The sequence below is a fragment of the Pezoporus wallicus genome, unplaced genomic scaffold (assembly GCF_028554395.1).
Source record: "Pezoporus wallicus isolate ANWC-B61680 ecotype Strahan unplaced genomic scaffold, APGP_CSIRO_Pwel_v1 contig_4816, whole genome shotgun sequence".
Taxonomy (NCBI): Eukaryota; Metazoa; Chordata; class Aves; order Psittaciformes; family Psittacidae; genus Pezoporus; species Pezoporus wallicus.
In genome coordinates this window covers 2,131,326-2,157,852 of record NW_026640990.1, presented here as the reverse complement: position 1 = coordinate 2,157,852, position 26,527 = coordinate 2,131,326, and the positions used below count along the sequence as shown (strand labels likewise).

Below are 26,527 nucleotides of genomic sequence, written 5' to 3'. Positions count from 1 at the left end.
ATTCATTCTCTAGGACAGACCAAACACAAATTTAATCTGGAAAACAGAATGGTACAGCAAGCTACCAGGGCTATATGGAAACAAAGTTATAACTTGAAAAGCTTTCTAGCTCAAACAATGATCAGACACTACTCATCTCCAGGGTTTTTGCATTTTTCCTTCCATGTATACTTGCAAAGGTAGTATACATATCTAACATTTTTCCTGTGTGCACATAAAGGAACTAGTGCAAGAAATTGATCAGTTCCAATGAAGATATGTTCCTGCAAAGACTGAATGCCATGCATTAGTTCCTACCTTCCAATATTAACACTGACTTGTTTGGGAACCTAGAAAGTCAGGTGTTATGCTGAAAAAAAAAAAAAAAAAAAAAAAAAAATAATATTGCACGTTTTTTCCCAGAAGGTTCACCTTTTTAAACGTGTTTAAATAATACCAAGTCAAACTCCTATTCCTGCAAGGGTGTTCTATGCTACCTCGGTATTAAAGCTGAACTTCTAACTACAGATTCCAGGTGACAGACGTTCATCACTATAAGCACAAACTGCCTTTGCTTGTTGTTTACACAGATACATACATATTTGTATAGATATTGCTCTGTACATGCATGTGCATTTAAGTAATGTATATATGTATTACACAAATGCAGCATGGGGACATGAATACAAACAAAAATGCACCCTCTGAAATATTCTAAGCACATATGTTCATGGATGTTGTCTACACTTGCATTTATCCCACTTTTCTCCTACCACTTACTGATCCTCAAACACTACCAATTAGTCTCGGCAACAGGTGGCTTGCCGTAAGGACAGACATGCAAAATAAACATCATTTTCTCAAAAAGCTTGCTTTGCTTTGTTAGCTGCTGTCACCATACAAGCAGCTGCTATCAAAGACGCATGTCCCAAATTGTGAAGACTGCAGGGAAAGGAAGACAACCAGCTCCTGATTAGCTCCCTTATTAATGTTACCCAAATGACTCCTCAGCTTGTCATGTCAAGAGAGAAGGCTCACAAGAAGGTGGCTCCCTTATTAATGTTACCCAAATGACTCCGCAGCTTTTCATGTCAGGAGAGAAGGCCCACAAGAAGGTGGACAGAATCATAACACAGTCCACAAGATTTACACAGTCCACTGAAGCCTCTGAAGAAATGCATGACCACAGAGGGAGAAAGCAGATCATTTTGAAGGCTGTGACATGCAGCCTCAGCAACTGAAGTGAGATACGAACCTCATTGCATAGCGTAACAGTAGTTATGGCTTCTTACCAGTTATTTCTAACAGAGACAGCTCCATTTCTCCATTGCTGTGTGAAGCAAGTTCACAGACAGACCATACTTTACATAGACACACTAACTGTAAAGTGCATAGCTGTCAGATGAACCACAAATGAACACAGAAGCCACTTCATACTTAATACTGATCTAACTTCCTCATCTTTAAAATAAGGAGAACAAAACTGCCAGTGAGTGCAGCAAGGCCCCACCTGAAGACTGTACTTTGGAAAAAATAAAATCAACCAATTGGTTCAATAATCCCTTGCCTCATTAAGCACTTTGGTCAAAGTGAAGAAGAGAGGAGGAAGAGCTTTCTCCAACAGAAATACAAATAAAAAAACCCTATTATGAAGTAATAATCAGAATTTATTTTCAAAACTGACAATTAAATACAACCATACCGCCTTTTCTTTAAAATGAGAATTCCCAAGAGGTTTGAAAGGCATGAACAACTTGATTTTAGGTTGGCTTCTGTTACCACCATTTTAATAAGAAACATTAGGGGCTGGACTTCAGCTCAATCCTCACCATATCCGTCAGCTTACTTTGTGATAAACTTCACTTTTAGAAAGCAAACAAACCTAAACCACACACATGCTACCCGATACCTGGAAATATTTAACATTCAAGAGTAACAAAAAACCTCTGGAAAAGTCACAGCAAGAGGAATGGGAACATTGCCTCATCTTAGCATGAGATTTAGGGCCGCTGCAATCCGTGTGATAACTGGAAAGTTATGGGCCATGCATCTAAACCTGACTGATAGAAGCCAAGCATAAACTATTCTAATTGATAAGAATAAGGTGCATTAAAGTCTGATTTACATGACTAATACGTATATGCAAACATGGCTGGTAGGAGTATATATAAATCCTTCTCCATGAGGATCTGCAGACTCCTGAGGCATTAGACTGATACATGGAAGATTCCCTTATATTCCAGTAAAATTAAGCTTTGCCATGTCTTGTAAAAAGGCTTTAGGAAAAACATATTCAAAAGGCAAAATAGTCACTACACCAAGTACTTAGATGACATTAAAAGCCAATGAAACTTGGTCATCACCCTGCCACTGGACCTCCAAAAACTTCTGGGGAATTAAATAAAATTCAAAGCATAGAGATGAAGCATCTTGACAGGTTCTGTGATCTTTAAGGACTATTTTGGCTTCATTTTGTTTTAAATATATGACATTGCATATCAACAGTCAAATTCTGTAAGAGACACTCCACTGTAAGACAGGCTGTAGGGGGATTTTGGTGTCTGTCAATATGGTAACGTCCTACACAAGATTTTCTAATGAAAAGCTTACTTCTGGTTGCATTTACATGTTTCAAACAAACTAGGAATTAATATCACACATTTCTATAAAATTGACACAGTAATAAAAAGCAATAAACATCAACCATTTAAAATCCTTCTTTCCTATCATCCTTTTTCCTTAAAAAAAAAAAACAAAAAAAAAAAACACCTACTCCATGATATTTACAATATTTTCCCCTAACAAAATATCTCTTTGGCACATAAAGGATTAGCTAAATAAAACAGCCATCCTCCCCTTCAAAACACATGGGAAAACAAAGCTATTTACAGGTCTCCTTTTGCTTGCCAATTTCCAATCTCTAAATCATGATTAAGACCAAAAAAAACCAAAAACAAACAAAAAAAAAACCAAAAACAAAAAAAAAGGCAAACAACAACAAAAAAAAAACCAAACAGAACACACACAAAACCCCCCCAAACATTTAGCTGCTGATTTCTATTGTTTGAGAGAATACTCAATATCAATTTCTCATAGCAGCATTTCAACAAACGGTTGTGGTTTTCTGTTAGGCAGGTAACATAAACAAGAACATTCAGGAACACACTGATCTAAACATCCCCCAAATCCCTCACATTTACACACAAAGACCATAAATATTCTTACCTCCTCATTTTCTAATAAATCCATGACCAAAAAAAAAAGTCCTTATAGATTCTGCTGGAGAAATACTTGAAAAACAGCAGTGGCCAAGAATAAAAGGAAATTCAACTTGGCTTTTCATTTTTTAAATAATAGTTCAGAGTCCCCAGCTGGTTCCCTTAAGCTTTCATCATTAAGAAACAAAGATTCAATTAGCTATTGTTTTGCTAGATAGCATGAGTGATCTTTCTTCCTATGTGAATATAAAAACTTGCAATGAAAATGCACTCCTCTCCTGCAAAGGGTCAGAACTTCTCAAATACTCTTCCTGCCCCAGATGATTATTAGTTTTGCAAAGTTTTTCTTTTCCTTCTGGTGGCACTGCTAGCCCTGCTGCAGCAGAAAGATCTCAAATTTGTCTGGTTTTATTATAAAGCGATTAATGGTCACAGTGAACAGAAAAATAGATTTCATGAAGTCCGAAGCAAATGAAAAGGCCATCTCCAGGGGAAATTTTAAAAAGTGAACAAGAGAAAGGTAGATTTTGCATTAATTGTGACTAAATTCAAGTATTTTTTCAACAGATCCTAAGACAACTCAGGGAATCACTACAGACCAAGGGGTTTAGAACTCTTTTAGAAATGGTTTACTCCCTGCCAATCCATTATACAGTGCAACAATAACAATGAGTCTTCCTGACATCAGCTAACAAAAATGAAAAATTAAAATACAAAAGGGATTAAACACTGGAACATTAGTAACAAACCTTTTCCTAGGCAACGGCGGTCGCGAGTCCTGTGATTTTGTGTCTGATGTTTAGATTACCTCATATTTAACAACGCCTGATTAAAGCTTTTAATACCGCTGAATCTTCTATAAGAGCTTTTTCTTCTGGGATTCCCTGATTTCAAACCTAACTGAGCACCTGCTGCTGCTGCTGGGTTGATTCTTTGCTAATAGCTTGCAACTGAGTTCACAGTGCAATCTTCCACACTGCTGGAATTTTGAGATCTCTTGTACTGACCACCCTTTTTTTTTTTAATTAACAGAAAAGGCTTGAGGCCTCTGCCATATCGGACTGATTCAAAATTGATCAACAAGATCACCATTATTTAGAACACAAGCAGACTGACAGATGACCTCACACACACAGAGTGCAATCACAGGTGCTGTATTTTTTCAGCAACCAAGTAAAATTCAACGCAAACTGAAAAACTCAATCCCTGTGTGTCTACATGTAGACAGCTCATTCTGTAAACATAGTTACGCGTGTTTCAGTCCGAGGTTATATGTAGCCTCTACAGTCCCTCTATGCAGTCTAAAGATTGAGAACTTGGCATATGCCTAAATTTTGCAGGGTAGGAGGTGATACTGTTTCATGACCTTCTGTGAGATGGATGGTATTAGGCTCTGTTGCTAAAAAGTGCCTCATGCAGATGTTTCTTCACATCGGGCATACCTTTCTGCGGCAAGATTCAAAATCAGGAGTAATTCTGAGTATCCTAAAAAGGCTATAAATTCTCCAATTCCTTCCCTATGACTACTCATTTACATCTAGATTTCAAGCGACCATGAACTCATTGAAAGTTACACTGCTACATCAGTTCTTGCAGAATTTGTGAAAAAGTTGGCAATAAAGTTTTCATCTTTATTACTATCAACCCAATCCAGATTCTTTAACTTAAGAAAGTAGATCTCAGTCTAGAAAACAAAATTCCTTCTCTCCTTCCCCTCAGTTATGAAGCTTTTAGTTAATTTTTACACTGTATTTTTAAATGTACTGCAATGAATTTGCAGAGCTAGTGAAATGAAGACCTTCTATCACCTTCACTGCATGAGGTAAGCCCATAAAGTGGAGACACTCACTGCTAACTTTGTAGTTTTCTCTCTTACTACTTAAGTCTAATAAGAATTTTCTCCACCACAGCATGTTATAAACCATCAACTGATCTGATTCAACTGTCTGAAGAGGCCCTAAATGTCATATTGTTCTCTGATATAAATTCAAGATTTCTGTTATTGCTAGTTTGCTAATTTTCTGTTACTGTTGCACAGCAGAAGTTACTAAACCAGATCCAAAGGCAACTGGCTAAATTATAGTAAACCAAACAGAAAAGAGGACAGTCTGAGATTCCACAAAAAAAAAAAAACACTTCTATCCTTCAGTGGTATTACTGCCATCACACCAATGTAATGACTTCCCGCAGCCAGTCGATGGTTACTAAGAGGGTGGCTGCACTTGCTAAACTCACTTGTCTCTGGGGTTCTGACCCCTTCTGATGCCATGATTCAGAAGTCTGTTCCTTTCTGATGGTATAAATAGGATTTTAGAGAAAGAAAAGTACCTTATAAAGCCACTAATTAGCCAATAATCTAAAGTGTCCCTCTTTCTTTGCCTCCCACCCTTCTTACTGCAAGGCTGCCCTTGTTATTCCCATTTTAATACCATAATGTATAGTTTCACTTAATTACAGCTTGTCCAGACTTCCATAGCTGCACAAGATGGGAATGAATAAAAGATACAAACCACCACAGACTCCCACAGATGTTACTTTATACAGCAGAGACAGAGCATATCACTAAATATTGCTTGCTAAAGGAATAGTGCACTTTGGTCATCAGAACTATCATTTGGAGTCAAATATCTCCATTCCAAACTATTTTCTTTTTATAAAATCTGATAAGCTCATATATATTTTCATATAAGGCAATCATAACACAGCATCCTTAATGCAGAGCAACAGGGAAGATCTTCACTCAAAATTAAAGCACACTGCTGTTCCTTCAGCCAACAGGATTTCTATTACTCCAGAAGTGCCCTGTGGGGTATCCAGTTAGGTGTTGGTGATCAGGCTGTGCTGACTTAAGAATACAATGCCAGAATTTGACCTTTAATTATTCTTCCACAGCAAGGGGGATGCATATTCCTACTGACAAAAATAAATGGAAGAAAGACTTCTTTCCTGTAAAGATTCTGTCATTTGAAGGATAAAGGGAAGTGTTGGTTCTAGTTAATGGCTTATTTCTTTCTTAACAAAGTTCTCTTGATGTTATAATATAGATTTCTGGAAGACAAGATGTATCTTAATTCCTGTTAATGGCAATGTCAAATATTAATATCAGTGGGCCAAAGCAAAATTACTTTCAAAATTACTGAGGAGTTGCATTAGGACAAATGAGATCTCTTACTTCTGGTCTGTTATGCAAAGAAGGCATTTTGTATTTCAGGGACTGAATAGTTCTTGGTCTTTTGATATAAACATAACATCCATTCTTTCACAGCGGTTTCTCTATTTCCCTCACTCTGCACGGGTGTTTTCCAGACGATATTTTGCTCATGGTATAAGCAAATGGTGGCCAGAGGCAGACCAGAGGAAATCATAATCACATTGAAAATTAAATTCGAGCCAGCCATAGTATATACCAGAGCTGGATTACTATCCTGAGTTCCCAAGTTCTCTTCCACATCTGCTGCATGACAGCTGAAGGTTTATCAAGCCAAAGGTTCAATTCTTACTGATGGATGAGATAGGCTGGTGAGAAGGTGCCCAGGAAGGTTATGGAGCTGATACGCTTGAGCGATATCATCCAGCACATACAGGACAACCAGGCTGTCGTGGTTTAAAACCAGGCAGAACTCCTTCACCCACTGCCCCCCACCCCCCTTCTTGCCCTCCCCCTACTCCTGGAGGGATGGAGAAGAGAATCAAGAAGAATGCAACTCCCACGGGTTGAGATAAGAACAGTTTAGTAACTAAGGTATAACACAAATCACTGCTGCTACCACCGATAATAATAACGATAAAGGAAATAACAAGGGAAGAGAATACAACACCTCACCACCAGCCCACCAATAACTCACCCCCCCCAGCCCGACCAAGCACGGACCGATACTTCCTCCAACCCCGCAGTCTCCCAGCCCTTCCAGCTAACTCCCAGTTACATCCTGGGCATGACATGCTGTGGTATGGAATACCTCTTTGGCTAGCTTGGGTCAGGTGTCCTGTCTCTGCTTCCTCCCAGCTTCCCCTCCTCCCTGGCAGAGCATGAGGCTCACAAAGTCCTTGGCCAAACCAAAACATCAGGCTGAAAGTCAAAACACAGTACTGCACCAGCTACCAAGAAGGAGAAAAATGACTACTACTGCTGAACCCAGGACACAGGTGATCAAGCCCAACTAGCATGGGTTTATGAAAGGCAGGTCCTGCTTGACTAACCTGATCTTCTTTCACAGGTTGATCTGCTTAGTAGATGAGGGAAAAGCTCTGGCTGTTGTCTACCCGGAATTTAGAAGGGTCTTCGACACCATTTCCTAAAGAATTCTCCTGAGAAACTGGCTGCTCATGGCTTGGAGGGATGTACTCTTCACTGTGTGAAAAACTGGCTGGATGGCCAAGCCTAAAGCGTGGTAGTGAATGGAGTTAAATCCAGTTGGCAGCCAGTCGCAAGTGTTATTTCCCAGGAACAAATTGCACAAGGGAAGGTTTAGACTGAATATTAGGAGAACATTCTTTACCAAAAAGGTTCTCAAGTAGGCAAGTCATTGAGTCACCATCCCTTGAGGTATTAAAAAGATTTGCAGATGTGGCAATTAGGGACATGATTTAGTGGTTGACTTCCCAGTGCTAAGTTAACGGTTGGACTTGATGATGATCTTGAAGGTCTTTTCCAACCTAAATGATTCCATGAAATGGGGACTGTCAACAGTTCCTGACTCTGTAAGACCTTCCAATTTAATGAACTGAAATATTTCCTCCAAATAGCGTTACAATATCTATGTTTCCATCCAGAGCTCTCCCATGACAAAGAATAATCAATGAAATTACTGCAAGGAATGCCTTCACTCAATTTTTTTCTCTGTTTTGAAGCCCTCCACAATTTTTCCATATGATTTTGTTAGACTATTTGGGTCTTGATTACTAAAACAAGAGATACAAAACCAAAATATCCAGTTTTAAAAAAGATCTCCATAGGTGTCAGTGCTCCCCAGTAATGAGACTAATCCTATTTATTCAATTTTTACACAAAAATAATGTACCATTTAAACAAACACTGTAACATGATGAATATTAAATCACTCTCTAATGGAACTCAGGCATCCAGATTATATTCCTAATGGGCTCCGACTCTGAATAATCCAAGCTGTGAGGCCTTTTTTCCTCTGCTTTTTATTTAATTTTTCATAGCCTAATGATGCATTTTCCTTCTGAAGTGATTGACGTAAGCCTTAAAACAACTTTAAGAGCAACAAGCCTAAACATAGAACATAGATCCAGAAGGCATAAAAGGCCTGCACAGACAATTAAAGGAAAAAATGTGTCACCTTTGCACACCTCTGGACAGGAAGGGAACTTCACACAGCTGTAGACAGCTAGGCAGACATAAAAATGAGATTCAGAACGCTATGAAATCGACAATACCTAGTTTATAGTTACACAAATATCTTAATGGTCAATCACTCCCCATGTCTCTGCAATTTTTATGCAATGGAAAAAGCACAGCTACCTTATCTTGTAGGATAAGGTGATAAACTGTAAATCACTCAGATACTATGATAAAAGAATCTCACTAAACAGTTTCATGTAAAGTCATAAAGGTAATGTATAGCACAGCATTGACTAAGTGTACAACTTAGGGTTCTGCTCTGAGACCAGACAACTCCAAGTCCTTTGATATCTGAATGGTTGAGGAATTCTCCACATTTCACACTGACTAGTTCCTGAAGAGAAGGAGCATTGAGATAGAAACTTCTACAGTACAAATTCCAAGAGTGTACTGACAGGAATTCACATTTCTTCATTTTCTACTGTTTCCTGATTTAATAGCCTCCTACGTAACTTACCTGTGTTTGCATTCACCTCCACACGAAAAATCAGTCAAGCTTTGCTTAGCCTTCTTGATCACTGGCCCTTTTTATTTTCAGCTAAGGAAAAGTATCTTGCTTTCCTGCTTGCTATCACAAAATAAAAGATTATCTTGCATTTCCATGAGGGCTACAAGAATGGCCCTTCTGTATGTTTTAATTCACAGTATGAATGATATTTATTTCATATTCCACAAATATCACTGCAGTACAGAACATTTACAGTTTTGTCTTGTGAGGAAAAAAAAACAAACAGGAGGAAGGAAGGAAAAAAGAAAAAACTCAACTATGACTTTACATTTAAATGCAACCTGGACTGCATCGATCAGATCTTTCCAATTCCCGGATGCTGAATAAAAAGCTGGTTCTGCCTAACTAATTATGCTACATTATACACACACAAAACTTCAGTAGTTTACTGTTTTACAAATACATGAATATATCACAAGCATATGAATACTGTGCAGGAATGCTAATAGCACATATTTATTGGCAGCTACACGATATATAGAAAACCACTTTAACCCTCGGGACCCCATAGAAACTACATCCCATGCCATATTTTTCCTCTAGAAAGATTTTAGTCATTTTACATTCATTGTGGTCCTCAAGATTAATCCCTTCTATGAAAACAATGACTAATAATGCTTTCTCTTCTCTAACATACTCAAGTCACAATGTTTTTCAAAGCAGAGGAGAAACAAAAAGAATCATTCAGAGTACATTCATTCATTGTTTATCATTGATCAGCAGAGAAAAGGAATAGTCCTGGCCAAAGAACTATCACCAGCCTATGGAAAGGCTGCTGAAGAAAGCCAGCAAAGCCACAACAAAGCTTAACCATAAGAAAAAAAAAATAAATAAAACACAGTATCTAAATACAAGAAGCGTGAGAAGGAGAAGGAATAGGATTTCTGTCTCAAGGAAGACAAAGCACAGATAGAAAGCCACACCAAATGTTAACTGGGTAAAATAAAAAAGAAACCATTTCCACTCAGAAAGGAAACCAAAGAATTCTTGCTCAGCTGCATCAGAAAGATTAGTAGGCGGGACTGGGCAAAGGCAATAGGGAGCAGAGGAAATATGTTTCCTTAATTCCATATATGAGCTCATACATACAATTACACACAAGCATATACACATGTGTATGTAAATATACATATACTCCTTTACCATTGCCTTGAAAACCATATATAAATATTTATGTTGGTGTGTGTATATGAATTCTCTCCCTCCCTACCAGTTTCCATGAAAGACAATAGAGACTGGGAACTTATTCACCAAAGTTTATTGCACACTGAGATATCTGAATACTTTTTCTCAGAATGTTACTGCCTGAAGCCCCACATTCATCCTCCAGGACAGACTTCAATCCTTCTGCAGTTCAATTTCCAGCTATGCATTTATTGATGAATGGATATAAACATTCATTCTCTAACAAATATGAACTAAAGAGAATCTCTTCTAGAATTAGTTCCTTGGATTCCCTGTTCAAGTACACCAAATCATCCTTACATTTCTCCTTGCCATTTTCACATGCCTGAACAAACAGTTTAGCCTTATGCCATGGCTTGAAAAGTCAATAGATTGAAAATATCATCAGTCAGGGAAAGGAAGTCCAAGAACTTCGGACCTTTTGCAGATGACATCTACAATTTTCAAAAGCCTCTCTGTTCAAAATGAATTAATTTGCACCCTCTGGTTCCAGGCTGCTGAAGTTTGCACTTTCTTTAGACAGTGTGTGCTGCATTATGAAATATTTCTCTGTTTCACAATATAAAAGAGAAAAAACAGAGTCACCAATAGCCACTAGTTTCCGCAAAGTTGGGCCTGGAGTGTTCACTAAAATATTACAATGAGTTGAAAAAGAGAAAGTAAGGAATGCACAATGAGTGCTTTCAGGACTGGATTAATAATCACTTCCGATCAGATGACTGACCTGAAAAACTGGTGGAAAACTGCTTCTAATAAAGCCTTTGTTTTTTTCATGACCATCCACTCAGATATCTACTTTTGAAAACTTTTAATATAAACTGATTTTAAAAATAACTCTCCTGAATAAAGAATTCAAAGCTTCTGTTTTCAAAGTGTCACTCCACAGCTTTTTGAATTTGACAAAATACTTTTCAAACTATTTGAAAGGTCACAATCATTTCCTTATCTTGCCTTGAATTTACAAGCAAGGTAAGTTGCCTGAAACTGCCCAACCTATTTGTCAAAAGATCTGTGACTGGCTTCTAATACCACTGAACTGCCAGGTAGACTATGACAGCACTTATTCAGAATAAAGGCTTTATCATAACTTTAAGATCATTTGTATATCCTATCAGGCCTTGCCCTGAATATGATGCCCTGCCTAGTGAATAGCTTTTATGGGAAACAATCTCTGCCCACCACTCTCATACCCTGGTAGAAATTATGGGGGGGTTAGAGAGGGAGAAGCCTTATATCTGCTACTGGCACAGTTACTCACATACCTTAAAAATAAAAGTACTAAAATTAATTTATAAGTAATAATTTGAAGTAAATTGACTTTCTTTAATTACATTTAGTGTTATATACTGTGATGCATTACTAAATAAAAAAAACCTACAAAAAATGACAAAAATCTATGCTTAATTTAAGCAGGCCAATTACTCTAAGTGCTGCTACAGTCAGAAAAGAGATTCAAGGATAAACACAGGAACACACAATGCTATTTCTTCAACAGCTTTCATATCAAATTCAGTGTGAAATTCAAATGGTCAATTTTTTTTTTTTCCTCTACACCATATTATCACAAACTCCCAATGGGATTGAAGAACTTGGCCGATTTCTTTCTTTCCTGGCATTCTCTGCAGCAGCAGTGATAATTACATACTATGTTATAAGAAACACTCTTTTCATGGGAAAGTCTTCATTTTTTCCAAGTAGAAATTAAATATTTTATATTTGTCTGAAGTCTAGACATCCAGTATCCCTAGTTACACAAGAATAACTAGGTAGTGCAGAATTTTTATAGAATAAATGCTCAGAGGATTCTGTTCCTTAATGGATGAAAAGGTGCTTAGGCCGAGTCTATTCATCCCTTTATCATCTTACACAGCAGCACCAGTGGCAAAGATTACAGAACCACAGAATACAAGGTTGGAAAAGACCAAGGATCACCTGGTCCAACCTTCCCTGACAAAAGCACACTCTAGACAAGTTGGCCCAGCACCTTGTTGAGGTGAATCTTAAATTATTTAACAGTGGGGAATCCACCACTTCTCTGAGGATATTATTCCAGTGGCTGATTGCTCTTTCTGGTGGTGTCAAAACTCCTGAACAGACATCTGCCAATGCATGTGCAACTGGTTCACCACATCTTAAGCACCAAATTCCCCGTACTGGCATTAAACAAAGCATTCTCACTGGAAAATACTGTAGAGAAATGTGGCAGCCCTAGTCATGCAGAACTGGTTGCCTGACAGCTGCAATAATGATGCAGAAAGCAGAAGATAAGTTACACTGACAAAATTGAAAGAAATATTAAAGACAATAAAAAAAGTAAAACAGGTAAAATGGAGCACCTCCCGTGCGAAGACAGGCTGGGAAAAATGGGGCTGTTCAGCCTGGAGAAAATAAGGCTGTGTGGAGACCTCATAGCAGCCTTCCAGTATCTGAAGGGGGCCTATAAGGATTCTGGGGAGGGACTCTTCATTAGGGACTGTAGTGATGGAACAAGGGCTAATGAGTTCAAAGTTAAACAGGAGTAGCTTAAGTTAGATATAAGGAAGAAGTTCTTTACTGTGAGTGTGGTGAGGCACTGGAATGGGTTGCCCAAGGAATGTGTGAATGCTCCATCCCTGGCAGCATTCAAGGCCAGGCTGGAGAGACCTTTGGGTGACATGGTTTAGTGTGAGGTGTCACTGCCCACGGCAGGGGAGGTTGAACTAGATGATCTTAAGCTCCTTTTCAACCCTGTTTTATGATTCTATGATGAAAGTAGCTTATGTGAAAATGTTTTACTCTGCTTTTATTGTGACAGACAATGCTTCACATCATAACTAATTTGCAGTTACACATGGACTGGGTGAAGCACACATTTCTCAATTTTTATTACCATATTCCTTTGCAAACTAAATAGTTGCAAGAGCAGTCACCTGTACAAATCGATCTTTACAAAGGAGACAATATTCCAGGACCGACAGATAGTTATAAAACTATTAAGACCAGAATACCTGTAATTCCCAATCAAGTGTGCGGCCCTTGACAGGTAGGACTCAAAACTGTCACATAATTATTGTAGGAAACAAAATGTATGAAACTCAGCATATTGAAAAATCAAGATCTTTTTACATAGCACAATTCAAAATTAACGTGGCATCAATTATCATAAAGAAAAAATCTCTAATCGTAAAAAATAAAATCATTTATAAATGAATACATGGTGGGTTTGGCTTTTTTCCAGGTACTTACAAAGTTCCATAGATAGATTTAAAAGGTTCAATATTCTTTCAAAGTTTCTTCAGTAAAAATTTTTTATAACACTTTTCTTAACCAGATAGCACTCACTTATTGACACCAAAAATTAAGAATAAAATATTACAGCTCCTTTTCATACATCTAGTTTCGCTTTCACTGACAAAATGGAGTCATTAGAAAAAAAGAAAAACACAAAAAAAAAAAACAACAGAAAACAAACAAACAAAACACCAACCAAAAAACCTATCTTATGTTTTGTAATATGGGCATGTGCACATGTACGCAGGAAACCAGAGAGACTCAATATAACTACAAAGTGCTTTTCAACAGGAAGATTAAACTAATGAAAATAAAGCTATTACATTTGCTTTCAAAAATATGACTTGGTATTCATCACTGTTTTCACTTTCACATCCAGCCTCCAAAATCCTTCTCAAATCTTTCCTCTAACCGTACACCGGTTTATTTACCCACCCTAGAAGCACACTTTCAACTGTTTATTACCCAACTGTATCTTACTGTGGGCAGCACCCACTGCTTTTAACATATACTAACTTTAGAGCTTGGTAAGATTATTTACAAAACTTGTCATGCTACCAATTTTTGTGTCAGAAAATGTGATTACTGATGCTTCTACATCCAAGAGGTCAGCAAAATAAAACTTTACACTTCCCAGCAGACCCTTACACACTGATGCAATGTATGTAGAGGCACAAAAGATGCTCCTGTAGCAATTCATAACACATCAGAACAACTGAAGAGAAATCAATTTGGATGACAAAAATGATGATGATTAGGATGACACAGATCTAATTTCCGTTGCAGGTTCTTTAACGGGTTAGTAGACCTAGTTCCACAGAGCACCATCTGACAGCCATTGACAAACATAGAATCAACTTGGTGTTTTCCCCAGAAAATTAGTGTCAGATACCACAATTGAGCATGGCATTTTTATAACGACATTTAAAGTAAAATAATGTATCTATCATGACCATGGTCCCTTGAGCGCTTACTGTTATTGCCATATTCCTGACTGTGCCACTTAATTCTGCTGTCTAAAGAATTTCTACAGAAATTTCAAACACCAGGTCAGTCACACTGGGAGGAAAGTTTTACTTTCCATTTCATACATGGGAAAAGCAAGCATATACAGGGACTAGAGAGGCTTCTCAAGATGGTACGGCATGGCAGTGACAGAAAGAGGGATCAGACTGTCTCATTCTGGCCTTGAGCTCCATCAGCTCTGCAACACGTCAGCAAGACAGGAGACTTATCTATGACTTGAATTGCTATAGTGCCTAGTCATCATTTTTGTATCAGGCAGCAGTCTCATTAGTAGAAAGCTCCTTTTATATATCAAGTGGAATAAATTTCCACGCATCCTCTGAAATTACGCACAAACCGTGAGAGAAACAGCAAAACAAGGGTTGAGTCAGGAAGATGCAGTATGACATCAACCCTTTTCTTATGCAAATACAGAACTATATGGTTATGTGTCAACTGAACTTTCCCCCACTGGTACTGGTCAGTGCAACAGCATATAATCAAGAAGAGTCTGAATACTGTAAAAATTAAGTCTGAGGTCTTTGAAAGGTCACTTCTCCAGAACCAAGCTATTACTCATCCTTGCAGTTATGTATTTCTTTACCACAAGTGACACAATCTAAAAGCTGGTTTCACATTAGGTGGAACACCACAGCTTTTACCCTGTTTCTACCATTTCCAGTTAGCAATTGTTTTCTTTAAAACTTCAGCAACTTTCCTGCAAAACCTCTCAATTTCTTGTTGCAGAATTTGAGATATTTTACTGGAAAGGACCATATTCTTTCACTGAAGTTGTGCATACAGATTTCTTTCTGTAAAGTAAGTGTTAGGAGTGTAAAACAATGTGTATTTTATCATAAGCATCATATTCACTGTTCCTGCCCATGGCAGGGGGGTTGGAACTAGATGACCTTTAAGGTCCATTCCAACCCTAACTATTTTATGCATTGATGATTCAGGGGCTTGTAAGGCTGTTCAGTGACTGCTCCGTATTTTTAATTGCCAAGTCTGTTACTTTTCTTTAGTTTAGCCAGTGCGGCAATTATAATCCAAAAATGCATGTCTGCTAAGGGACAAGTAATTCCTGAGGTGAACAATTTTTGGTTCCAGTTTAAAACAGCACTACTATAAACATGGGACTTCTTTAAATTGTGCCATGTTTATTCTGTTTTTAGAAAACTTGACAGTATCCACAAGGAGGACACTAAGGCATTGGCTGGTTTTTAAGAGATCAGCAGATGGAGAAATTAGAACATTACTCAAGGAAATAGTATATTTTCCAGATAAATATATCCAGACAGCAGGTAAAGAAGGACCATTTATTACAGCAAACCACAGAAGCTCAGTGCTGGAAACCCTCTGCAATCACAAACATGTATTCTTTAAATTAACTGCTTCTTTATGACTGGAAATGTGTAAGCATGGTTCTGCTGAAGCTAGATAACGAGGGCAATGGGCATGCACTGGGAGCCAGGCTGCTGTTCTTGAGCACAGCACGCAATCTCCTGGGACCTAGATTATTTAACCCTTCTTCACCAATGCCTACCCAGAGTTTGCAAGGTTCAGTTGGTTTCATTACAGAAAATCCTCACACCAAATTCTTATGAAAAAAAAAACAAAAAAAACCATCTATTGGAATGGGTATAAGATGGTTGTCACATCCAAGAGGAAGAAAGGAAACAGTACTTAGGCAGCTGCAGTACACAATGGACTCTCAGCTGGAAGGAACAGAACACCTGTGGCAATTTTCCATCCCCTTTTAGTGTCTTACTGATGTGGACTGAAGGTCAGTCTGTGTTAAATGGAAAAGATAAATTTATCATAACTGACTTTACACAGTATTTGAATTAAGGGTTTCAGGATTTGGTACTGAGATGTTAACTCTTTGCAGAAAAAGGCAAAGACACAGATGCACTGCTGGAACTGGTGATACCACAGTTCAGTAACCAGGTTTGCTACCAAGGAAAATGGGTAAACAAGAGTTTATACATAGAACATCTGGGGTATTACCAGGGCTAGGATTCCCAACCCAGAGGTTGAAAGATCCCTAACTCAAACAGTCCTGGAAGTTTAAGGCTACAAATCAGCAGGCTGAAAACAACAGTAACTATAAAAAGAATGGTTGTAAAGCATCCATTTAAGATCTTTTTCTTTTTTTTCATTCTTGGAAATAACTCTTAGAATAATTTTAACTTTTTAAACCCAATCCTCTGCTACTTAACAACTTTCTTAGTGCTATCAGAAGGCCACCAAAAGAATACCTACCACATAGCTTGTGGGTTTTGCTTTCAATTCACTGGTCAAGCATTACATAGGACAGTAATTACACGGCAGTTTATTTGCTCGCTTGCTAAATTTTTGACTGAGAAGGCATCACGGCAGCCTTCTCATGCATAAAATAATTCTATAGAATTAAAGGATGCTACAGTTTCAGTTGATTTCCCACTTAAAATCACCCTCATCATGTTTGGTCCACCTGTCAAAGAAACAGCAGTGACATCTCTAACAACTGAGAATAGAAAGCTGTACCCAAGACTTTCAGAACTCATCCAAGCTTAGGAGTCCGTTTTTTTGTTATTGTTGTTGTTGTTGTTCAGTTGGTTGGGTTTTGTTGTTTGAGTTGTTGTTTTTTTTTTTTAACCAGGAGTAGCCAAACCTCAAAACCAAAGATGTTATTTCTCTCTGATTCACCACTGAAAATCTATCATTATAGGAGATGAATGCAAATATGAATCTTCTGCAATTGTGGAAGACTAGATACAAGATCCAAACTACATGCACAGATACACGTAAGATTATTTTTCCAACTGCAATTTAACCTAGTCGCCTTTCTTTGTATTCTGTTCATAATAAGTCACCAACACCAAAAGCTACTCATCACATTTTAAACCAAAAGTGTCTGCAGGGTCTTAAAATATACTGTAGAACATTTATTTTCCCCATTACATCTTTTTACCTTACATCTATTGTAGATCCTACACCCTAAGATGCGAGTCCTGAGAATACGACAGAATTACATCTATGGAACAGTGTTCGTATCAGTTGAGCTGGTGGAAGGGGTGAAATAAAAATGAAATTATACACACAATTCCCTTTCACTGTAAGAGCTTGGCACAATGAAAGATTTTTTCCATTCATTTTTTACACCCATCATAATTTGCTTGGGCAGAAACTCCTTTTCCTCAAGTTCCACCCCAAAGTAAAAATTTTGCTGAAGGAAATGCCTTAGATATAGGGAAAATATTAACTCAACCTTTGGTTTAATGCCAGGAAGTATATCACTGTGAAATTTAGCCCAAATGGAGAACAGTGTGAGGAAGCATGTGAAAAAAGAAACTGTAAATAGTTATTATGAAAATTAATTTTTAAAGAGAATGGTACTCAGCTTTGATAGAAAGTGTTTTCTGGGAATGGGTAGAGGCCATGTTGAACTTCCTTGCACAGCTGTGACCCCTGCCAATCAATGTCAACACTTCATTAATATTTTACTGAAAAAGTGTGAGATGATTCAAACTTCAGCTGTCTTGGTAGGTGTTGCTAAGCAACTTTGCTGCTTGCCTGAGAACTAGTTTTCACAGCAACCTTTCCTTGAAACCAAAGACCTGCATCCACTTGAAACACTTTCCCCTTTGTCAATGAAGGACCCAGAAAGCTATATCCCACCTCTTCCATTATATTTTCCTCCCCATGTCCCCGTTAAGAAGAAACCAATTTAACAGCATCTGAAATTCTCCACTTTACTTACCATAATCACTGTCATAAAATACTATGAATTTCTGCCACCGCAGCTCAGTGACCAGTTTCAGCATAACGTCATTGAGGCGGACCGGCGGTCGGGCAGCCAGCGTGTACTCCTCCTCCTCCAGGCTGGGGTTCAGGTGGCAGGCTGTGCGTGGGGAGCCTCCTGTGTTGCGCTGTACAAAAAGGTGTGGAATGTGCATGGCATCTGTCAGGGACTGCAGGGCATTGGCCGAGGCACAACCAGTGGATGTCACTAAGGCTAAGATCCCCAGAGTCATCAGATCACAGGCTGGAGAAGACAAGAAATAAAGGAGGGTTAGAACAAGCTCAACAATTCCTTTTACAAACTTAGATGCTAAGAAGGGAACAAGACAGGCAATTAGCACAGAGCTGAAATTATTTCTATCACAGTATCAGCTGAAGCCTTTCAGAGTCAGGTCCTGTACCTTTACGGAAGGAGACAGTATCTGCAATCTGTATTGATAAGACAGAGGACATGTAACATTACTGCTGTCATTTATTCAGACAGGAGCCAGCGTGGACAGAGATTATAGCCCTTGCTTCAGGCCATTCCTGGGGGAAGCAGGAACTGAGCTCCTGTCTTTTAAAACCCACTTCACTGCTTCTACTTCTTAATCTTTCTTGTGCACACTGGATTAAGACTTTGGACAATAAAAAGCAATTTCTTTTGTTTCAAAGATTTGTCTTATACAATAGAGTTTTGAAGCATTTTTTTAATTGATGAAAAAACATTCACTGTACATCTCAGGGTAATGGAGAAACAACAAAGGTACTTGTTAGAACAAAGGCAACCCATGAATGACTAAACAATTATTAACAACACTGTAGCTGTCTTCAAAAAGATCTAGAAAAGCACGTACTATTTAAAAATACAGCATATACATTTGAGCCCATTTTCTTTTGAGAAGGAAGTGTTAGTTGAGTTTAAAACAGGACTCTCAGGACTCCCCAAAGTAAGACAAGCTAATATTCAGCTGGAGCTGGAAAACGTTTCCAGCCAAGGCCCCCAGCTATAATTCAGCAGCTATTTAGTCAGTGGTGGTGGTAAGACTGTGTAAGACTAAGGCAGCTGTTGATTCCTGCTTTCACTAGTCCTCTTGAATGAACAGCAGCAAAGTTGGCCCCTGGGAGCTCAGCACAGTGAGCGCTCATAAGTTAGCACTGCACCAGCCCTGAGGGTCCCCCAGAAGCATTTGGCACTTCCTACTCCTCTCTTTGAAGAGCGATGGGGGTAAGCTCAAGGTTTCAGTAGCTGTTTCAGCCCCTAAACACACCTGCATGTGCACAGCTTGCCCAAAGGAAGCCAGCCACTCTGCTTCCTCAGGCCAGAGGCCCATCCTAATAAAGCCAGACAGAAGGTCTGGAGATGCTTCTGTCCCAAACAGGTCTGGAGAAGCTCCACAATCCTCCTGAAGTTTAATTCAGCTTGCTAACAGTGGATAAACAAAATAACAGTGCTTAATTCAGAGCCACTCCAGGACATGCAGAAGAGCTGAGGGCTGGAAATGCATTTTCTAGACGGAGAGGGAAGGCTGCCCACATTGGTGCTTCTCCCATGCAAGGTGACTGCCTCAGCACGCAAGACAGCAGGCTGCCCATGGACAGCATGTGCTGTGTGACTGCCGGGGCTCATAACAGTTCTGGTAATGTAGGACAGAGGTGCTGCCACCCTGTTACTGACTTGCTGGTCTCCAGTGGAAAGGGAATAAGCAGAAAAGTAGAAAAATGAACATGAATTGAAAAGATTTGGTTTTCCTTCTCTAAACAGTATATCTCCACTTCCAGAGGCCAACATTTCAAAGGGACAGGATGGGTTATGAATAAATAATATATATTTTATTATCCTTTCCAACCCTAACTATTCTATGATTCTATATAATTAATTGTACTTAACAGTTAATTATCAGTTAATATTAACTACATAAAGCCACCATAATTAAATACATTAAACTGTTTCTAATGCAACCAATGAACCACTTCACCAAATAACTTCTTAGACCACACAGAAAATAAATATATTTCACTTTGATATGGGATAACAGAAAGAAAATGTTTGATCTTCTCTATGTATAGAACATTCAACATGTACCCTAATGCAACAGAGGAAGATGAAGTACTTTTAGAATTATTTCCTTGTTGATCTTTACAATAAACATATGTCAGTTGCATTATCTAAATTTACCCTGTGCTGATTATAGTTATATGAAATTGTTCTTTGTTTTTCCTGAGAGCTGACCTGATTTAACAGCAGGGAGGCATTGCATTTGCCAAATGGGAGACCCAGGTTCGGGAACAGATTTGATTTCCCAGGCTTCTTGCCAGAGAAAACTGAACATGTCATACAGGTAATTTATTTAGACACAGTAGGGGAGGGAACAGAGAAGTGGGAACAGAGGGAGAGAACAGCAGAGCTGAGCTATAAGCCCCTGCAGAGATCACCAACCAGTGAGCTTTGCTGTCACTGAGGGTGAGAGAAGCAAGCCACATGGGTCTATAGAAGGAATAATTTACTTGCAAAGCAGACAGAAGGAGAGAAAAAGCAAACCCCTTTCTGATGGGAGGCTGCATTCAGAGTCACTTATTTGTGGAATACAGATCTGATCACCAGTTGTGTAACAAGAGAGAACTGCATTCAGCAGTTGAAACTAATCAAAAGCTGCTTGTTTATTAGCAGCAAAATCACCAGAGGTTTGACAGACCACAGCAAATAGGCGCCCCTTATCTCCCAGCACAGCCCAACCAAACACAGATGAAATATCTCAGGAAAGACTGGTTTGGTTGAGGCATTTCTGCAGTGTTTTGTAGCTTTTGTCCATGGGTTAAAATGAAGAATTAGTCAACCCGCTTCTACATCCTGGTATTTTGTAGTTTGATTATGTTCTGCCTGAAAGGATACACTACACAGTAAACATCATCTCCTTGCACCTTTCTGTTTTGAGATAATATATTAAGCAGTAAAAAAACTAATATGACTAAGCAAAAAAGGTTTCATATTTTCCAAATTGCTTTCTTTAAATTACAGAATATGAAACAGAATATCATATTTCTAATTGAATTCTTCCACTACATAAAAATACAGTGGATTCCCAGAAGTTCAACCTCTCCACATGTACTACACTGAAGGGTGCGAATAAGCTTTTGGAACATAAAGAACAACAGTATTACTTTCTAAATTAGTTACACAGATGTGAACAGCTACATAACAGACTCCAGTCTGTTAAAAAGTCATTAATTCTTATGTTTTAGTTTCTTAGAAAGGAATGATCAAGGACTATACAATCCCAGAAGAAAACTCCAGTGATAATTTTTTTTAGGATTACCCCCTCATATCTGTACTTTCTTGCATACAAAACTTTGACATGAGAAAATATGTGTAATTTTCTGTTTTATTTCATACTGGCTATGCATTTTAAGCAACTATCTAGCACCCCTGCCTATGTGACTAATTCTGTATGTTAGTTGCAGCTTCATAAGCACTCAAAAGAACCTTCAATTTTGGCATGTTAATTTAGTCCCCATCTTGATTTCCTTAAAACTGAAATACAGAGATATGAAGTGCCTTGCTCCACGTCAACTTAATAACATAAGTGAAAGCAGAATCAAAGCACCTTGAGATCTTTAGTGATCATTAATTACTATAGTTGTAGTTATAAAAATTTCACATTTGTTATAACTAAGCTGCTTTCATGTTTATTTGTCCTGGAGATATACTTACACAGACAAGTTTCAAGAAACAAAGTTTGTGAAGTATTTGTTCCACAGATAAAAAGATACAACATTCTAGCAATCCTGCCTCCCGATTACCTTTCTATGTGAATAGCAATAGTTACTATCTTATTGTACTGAATGCTTTCATTACCATCAGGCTTCACTTTAAGGAGATACAAACATCCTACATAGATGTAGAAATGTAAGAAATGTCCCTGTTATGATGAAAACATGAACATTGCCATACCTAAAGAATAAATCTGCCTTCATCTACTTGAGCAGATTAAATTGCATCACGGCGGTTGTTCATCAACGTTGGCCTTCAATAACAGACCATCTCCCAAGATTGTACTTGGATTTCACTGAAGTTTCCCAAATTATTAATCCAGTTTTTAGTTCCTTCAGTGAAGTATCTCTCCTGACCTAACCCTTTTAAGGCCATTTTCAGAAACTCCCTTTTCCACATCTCCTTGACATTTTACATCTTGAACTGTTATTTCCATTACACAGTTCCACAGGACACTGCTCTCTTCTCCCTCTATTGCCTTGGTTTGGGTTTTTTTTCCATTTAGCTTTTCCCTGTCAGCTCTGTAATGACGATGGCAGAAGTAACACAGGTTAATATATTCTGGGCATAGAATCATAAAATATTTAAGAGTAGAAAAGGACCTTAAGATCATGTAGCTCTAACCCCCCTGCCACAGGGAGGGACACCTCATACTAAACCATGTCGCCCAAGGTTCTGTTCAATCCAGCCTTGAACACCGCCAGGGATGGAGCATTCACAACTTCTTTGGGAAACCCATTCCAGTACCTCACCACCCTCACAGTAAAGAACTGCTTACTTATAGCCAATCTAAACTTCCTCTATTTAAGTTTTAACCTGTTACCCCTTGTCCTATCACTACAGTCCCTAAAGAAGAGTCCCTCCCCAAGCATCCTTGTAGGCCCCCTTCAGATACTGGAAGGCTGCTATGAGGTCTCCACGCAGCCTTCTCTTCTCCAGGCTGAACAGCCCCAACTTTCTCAGCCTATCTTCATACAGGAGGTGCTCCAGTCCCCTGATCATCCTCATGGCCCTCCTCTGGACTTGTTCCAACAGTTCCATGTCCTTTTTATGTTGAGGACACCAGAACTGCACACAGTACTACAAGTGAGGTCTCACGAGAGCAGAGTAGAGGGGCAGGATCACCTCCTTCGACCTGCTGGTCATGCTCCTTTTGATGCAGCCCAGGATACAGTTGGCTTTCTGGGCTGCAAGCGCACACAGAAGCTGACTCATGTTCATTTTCTCATCAACCAACCCCCCCAAGTCCTTCTCTGCAGGGCTGCTCTGAATCTCTTCTCTGCCCAACCTGTAGCTGTGCCTGGGATTGCTCCGACCCAGGTGTAGGACCTTGCACTTGGCATGGTTAAACTTCATAAATTTGGCATCAGTCCACCTCACAAGTGTGTCAAGGTCCCTCTGGATGCATTGCTTCCCTAATTTTCGTATTTGTTTTACTTGACTCCTACAACATAGAATACACACTAAAACTTTTCTCTCACTCTGTTACCCACATCTCTAACTGTAGTCATGTCCCATTAGGACCTCACTTAAGCCTAGAAGAGCAGCTGTTATTTTTCAGACTGCTCATTACACATACGACCTCTTTAATCAGTGGACCTCTTCTTGGCACATGAGATGATGCAAGAATTCTGCTTTACTACAATCACATTTAAGGTCTTGCTTTTCTACCATTGCCTCGTGTATTGCCATCCTATTTCTGAGGACAGATGTAGATGGCAAAGGCCTGATTTGGCACTATCTTCATTGGGACATTTACATTCCTCAGATCTCTCTAATGAAATCCCTCTCACTCCAAACTGTAGGGAATCAAATTAATCCAAAAGAAATTTGTTATCTTAGGCCTAGCAATGTGACAACATGACCATCTTTTAGTCTACCTTTCAGTGGTTTCATATTATTCAGAAAAGGAAAGAAACTTTTTCCTTTGTTCCCACAATTATCAATAGACCAGCTGCCACTGTAATTTCAGATGCAACAATATATCCACCTACCGGCATTCATACTACCTCTTCAAACTTCAATGCCTTTCTGTCTCTCACTCCTCTTTATCACTATAGCTGGTCCTACCCACTTTGGACACCATCTGATTACATTTGATAAGTCCTCTGCAAATTGTTCATTTTTACTTTTTTTTTCTTCTTTTTCATTTTGACTAACCCTTAGGAGGTCTTTAAAGCACTGTAAATGAAGAATCATCTTAATCACAAATAACTTGAATTTTTTTAAAATGTCATATTTGAAAATTGAGAGGTTGTGCTTTTTTGCTCAGAAAGATTTTCAAATGAAGGAAGAGAACTGCAGATCTGGCAAGAGAATGGAAATCCAGCCATACTGCATATACCTGATGTTTCTGGCGTAGTACTCCGCAATGAAATTATTAACAAAGTTGGCACTTAAATGTTTGTAATCAGGTTTCAAAGCTATCGTCCTGCTGAGATAAGATGAGGGACTTCATGCTTGCCTTACTATCATTGTCTCAGTCAATCTAGCAGAAAACTAATTTTTCACATTGTTTATCTTTGAAAACCAGCAGGGAAAAATCATTTTATCATTAAAACATCAAATTCCAGAGAAAGTAGCAAGTTCAGGGGGCATGAAGGCAGAATGGGATCTATTTGGGGAACCTAAATCCCAGTATTGCATGAGATTATCAAGGCCAGTAATTTATTCTGCTGAAAGTGCATAGTTCGCAAATCTACTAACCGCCCAAACAAACACAAGCAGAATATCATGCACTATACACAAACACACACAGAAGAAACTACCTATTGTATTATTTATGTGTACAAAATTTAATCAGCAATTTTGCTCATTAGCCAGCTTATATATAAACAGTTACACAGAGAAGTTTTGGATCGAACACTAGAATAGCAAAGAGTTAAGAGATAAAAATGTAACAGTTCAGAAAGCTGATAAACTGTATCTTTAATCAAGATGTAAGGTCTGTGGGAAACACATCCATAGAGGTATTCTTAAATTAAATGGAAAAATTCCTTCTGGGAGGGTTGTCTGGAGCACTGAGATGAGATAGAAAGGATGATGATACAAGGAAGAAAACTGCAGCGCACCAAGCAATATTTGGACATCAAGAGGATGATGATACAATTCCTTCAGCTTAAACCAAAGTAACACAAACCAGAGAAGTGAACATTTTTACACATATCTAAGCAAAACCCAAATGTTTCTACTGTAGTACACGGGAAACCTCTATGAACTTGGAGCAGAAACCTACAGGTAATTCAGTCACACAGAAAAATAGCAAAAGCCTGTTAGCTATCAACATTTTAATTCTCCTTAAGCCTTAAAAGGCCTTTAAAATTTAAACGGTTTTGTGCAAAACCAGTCCATCAGGCAGACAAAATTATCAAGTACTCTTGTTAATACCACTGACAATGCTCCTATTAAAAATATTAATATATAGAAAGATTCACTCCTGCTACTGGTGAATTAAGAACAACATCAAGCTCAGTCATCTAAGCGCTCGCTCAAACTGATGCTTCACTAAATGGAGTTTCCCAAAGAATACGTTTTTTTCTTGCTTTGCATTTCATGATGTTTGCTTACTCTTCAGCTACTTTTATTAACAGAGAAAGGCAATTCATATTGGTATGTAATGTGCTATGCAATTGCCCTTCTTTTGGATACTCAGCAATAAATGCATTTTTCTATGTTCCCTTTCTGTAGGCTTTTACTTACCTTTATGTTCTCTACTTACACTATTATTCTTCAAATAACTGATTTATTATTTTTATTATGAAAACCCGACATAAAGCTATAGATACTTGTCACAGAGTAACTTTTAATAAAGAGAAAAGATGACAAATATAGATAACAAAAATCTTTAATGTAGCACTTTTATTGCTCTATCACCTTATAGTAAGTGAAGATGAATATTTCTTACTCCATTACACAAACCTTCAATCAAAACAAAATGCATCTTAACAGTGCAGAAACTCTTGCAATAAATAAATAAATAAATAACCAGTTTGAGATCCAAAAAGGACAGAACAAGCCTGGAGTTTGTCAGATAGAAAACATTCTTGTGGGACTTCACAGAAACACGATATAAACCTAAAACAAAAGAACCATGATCTCAACAGAAAGGCAAAGCAGTGCCGAAGATAAAAAAAAAAATATAAAAGCCAACCTGCAGCAGGATCATCAGTATATACACATGGGGAAGACACTGCCCACAAGGCACACACTACCACTAAACTAGAAAAGCACATTGCTGATTTGTGTCAGGCTCTTTTTTTTGACTGCAGCTATGGTGGAAACGTAACGTTTGCCAGCAGTGGAAGTGTCACTGTGAGCCCTCCATGGGTGGGTTTTGTCTACTTATGTATCCTGATAACTACCAACCAAAAACATTACACTAAATTATTTCATTGTCTTAAAAACCTGAATAATTACCATTTAGCCTGTTTCTGAATTCTTTCTCCATCCTTCATTAT

General features: G+C 38.3%; 1 protein-coding gene across 4 annotated transcripts in view; it reads right to left on the bottom strand.

The window, feature by feature from the left end:
* Positions 1–26,527, bottom strand: part of GRID1 (glutamate ionotropic receptor delta type subunit 1) — a 592,171-nt gene that overhangs the window by 293,999 nt on the left and 271,645 nt on the right. For 3 of the 4 annotated variants that reach the window (XM_057421472.1, XM_057421471.1, XM_057421473.1), the window contains one exon: positions 18,279–18,563. In XM_057421472.1, coding sequence (XP_057277455.1) covers positions 18,279–18,563 — 285 coding nt within the window. Of the gene's footprint in view, positions 1–18,278; positions 18,564–26,527 lie in introns of those variants that run through there. The other variant, XM_057421474.1, reaches the window with a different exon arrangement.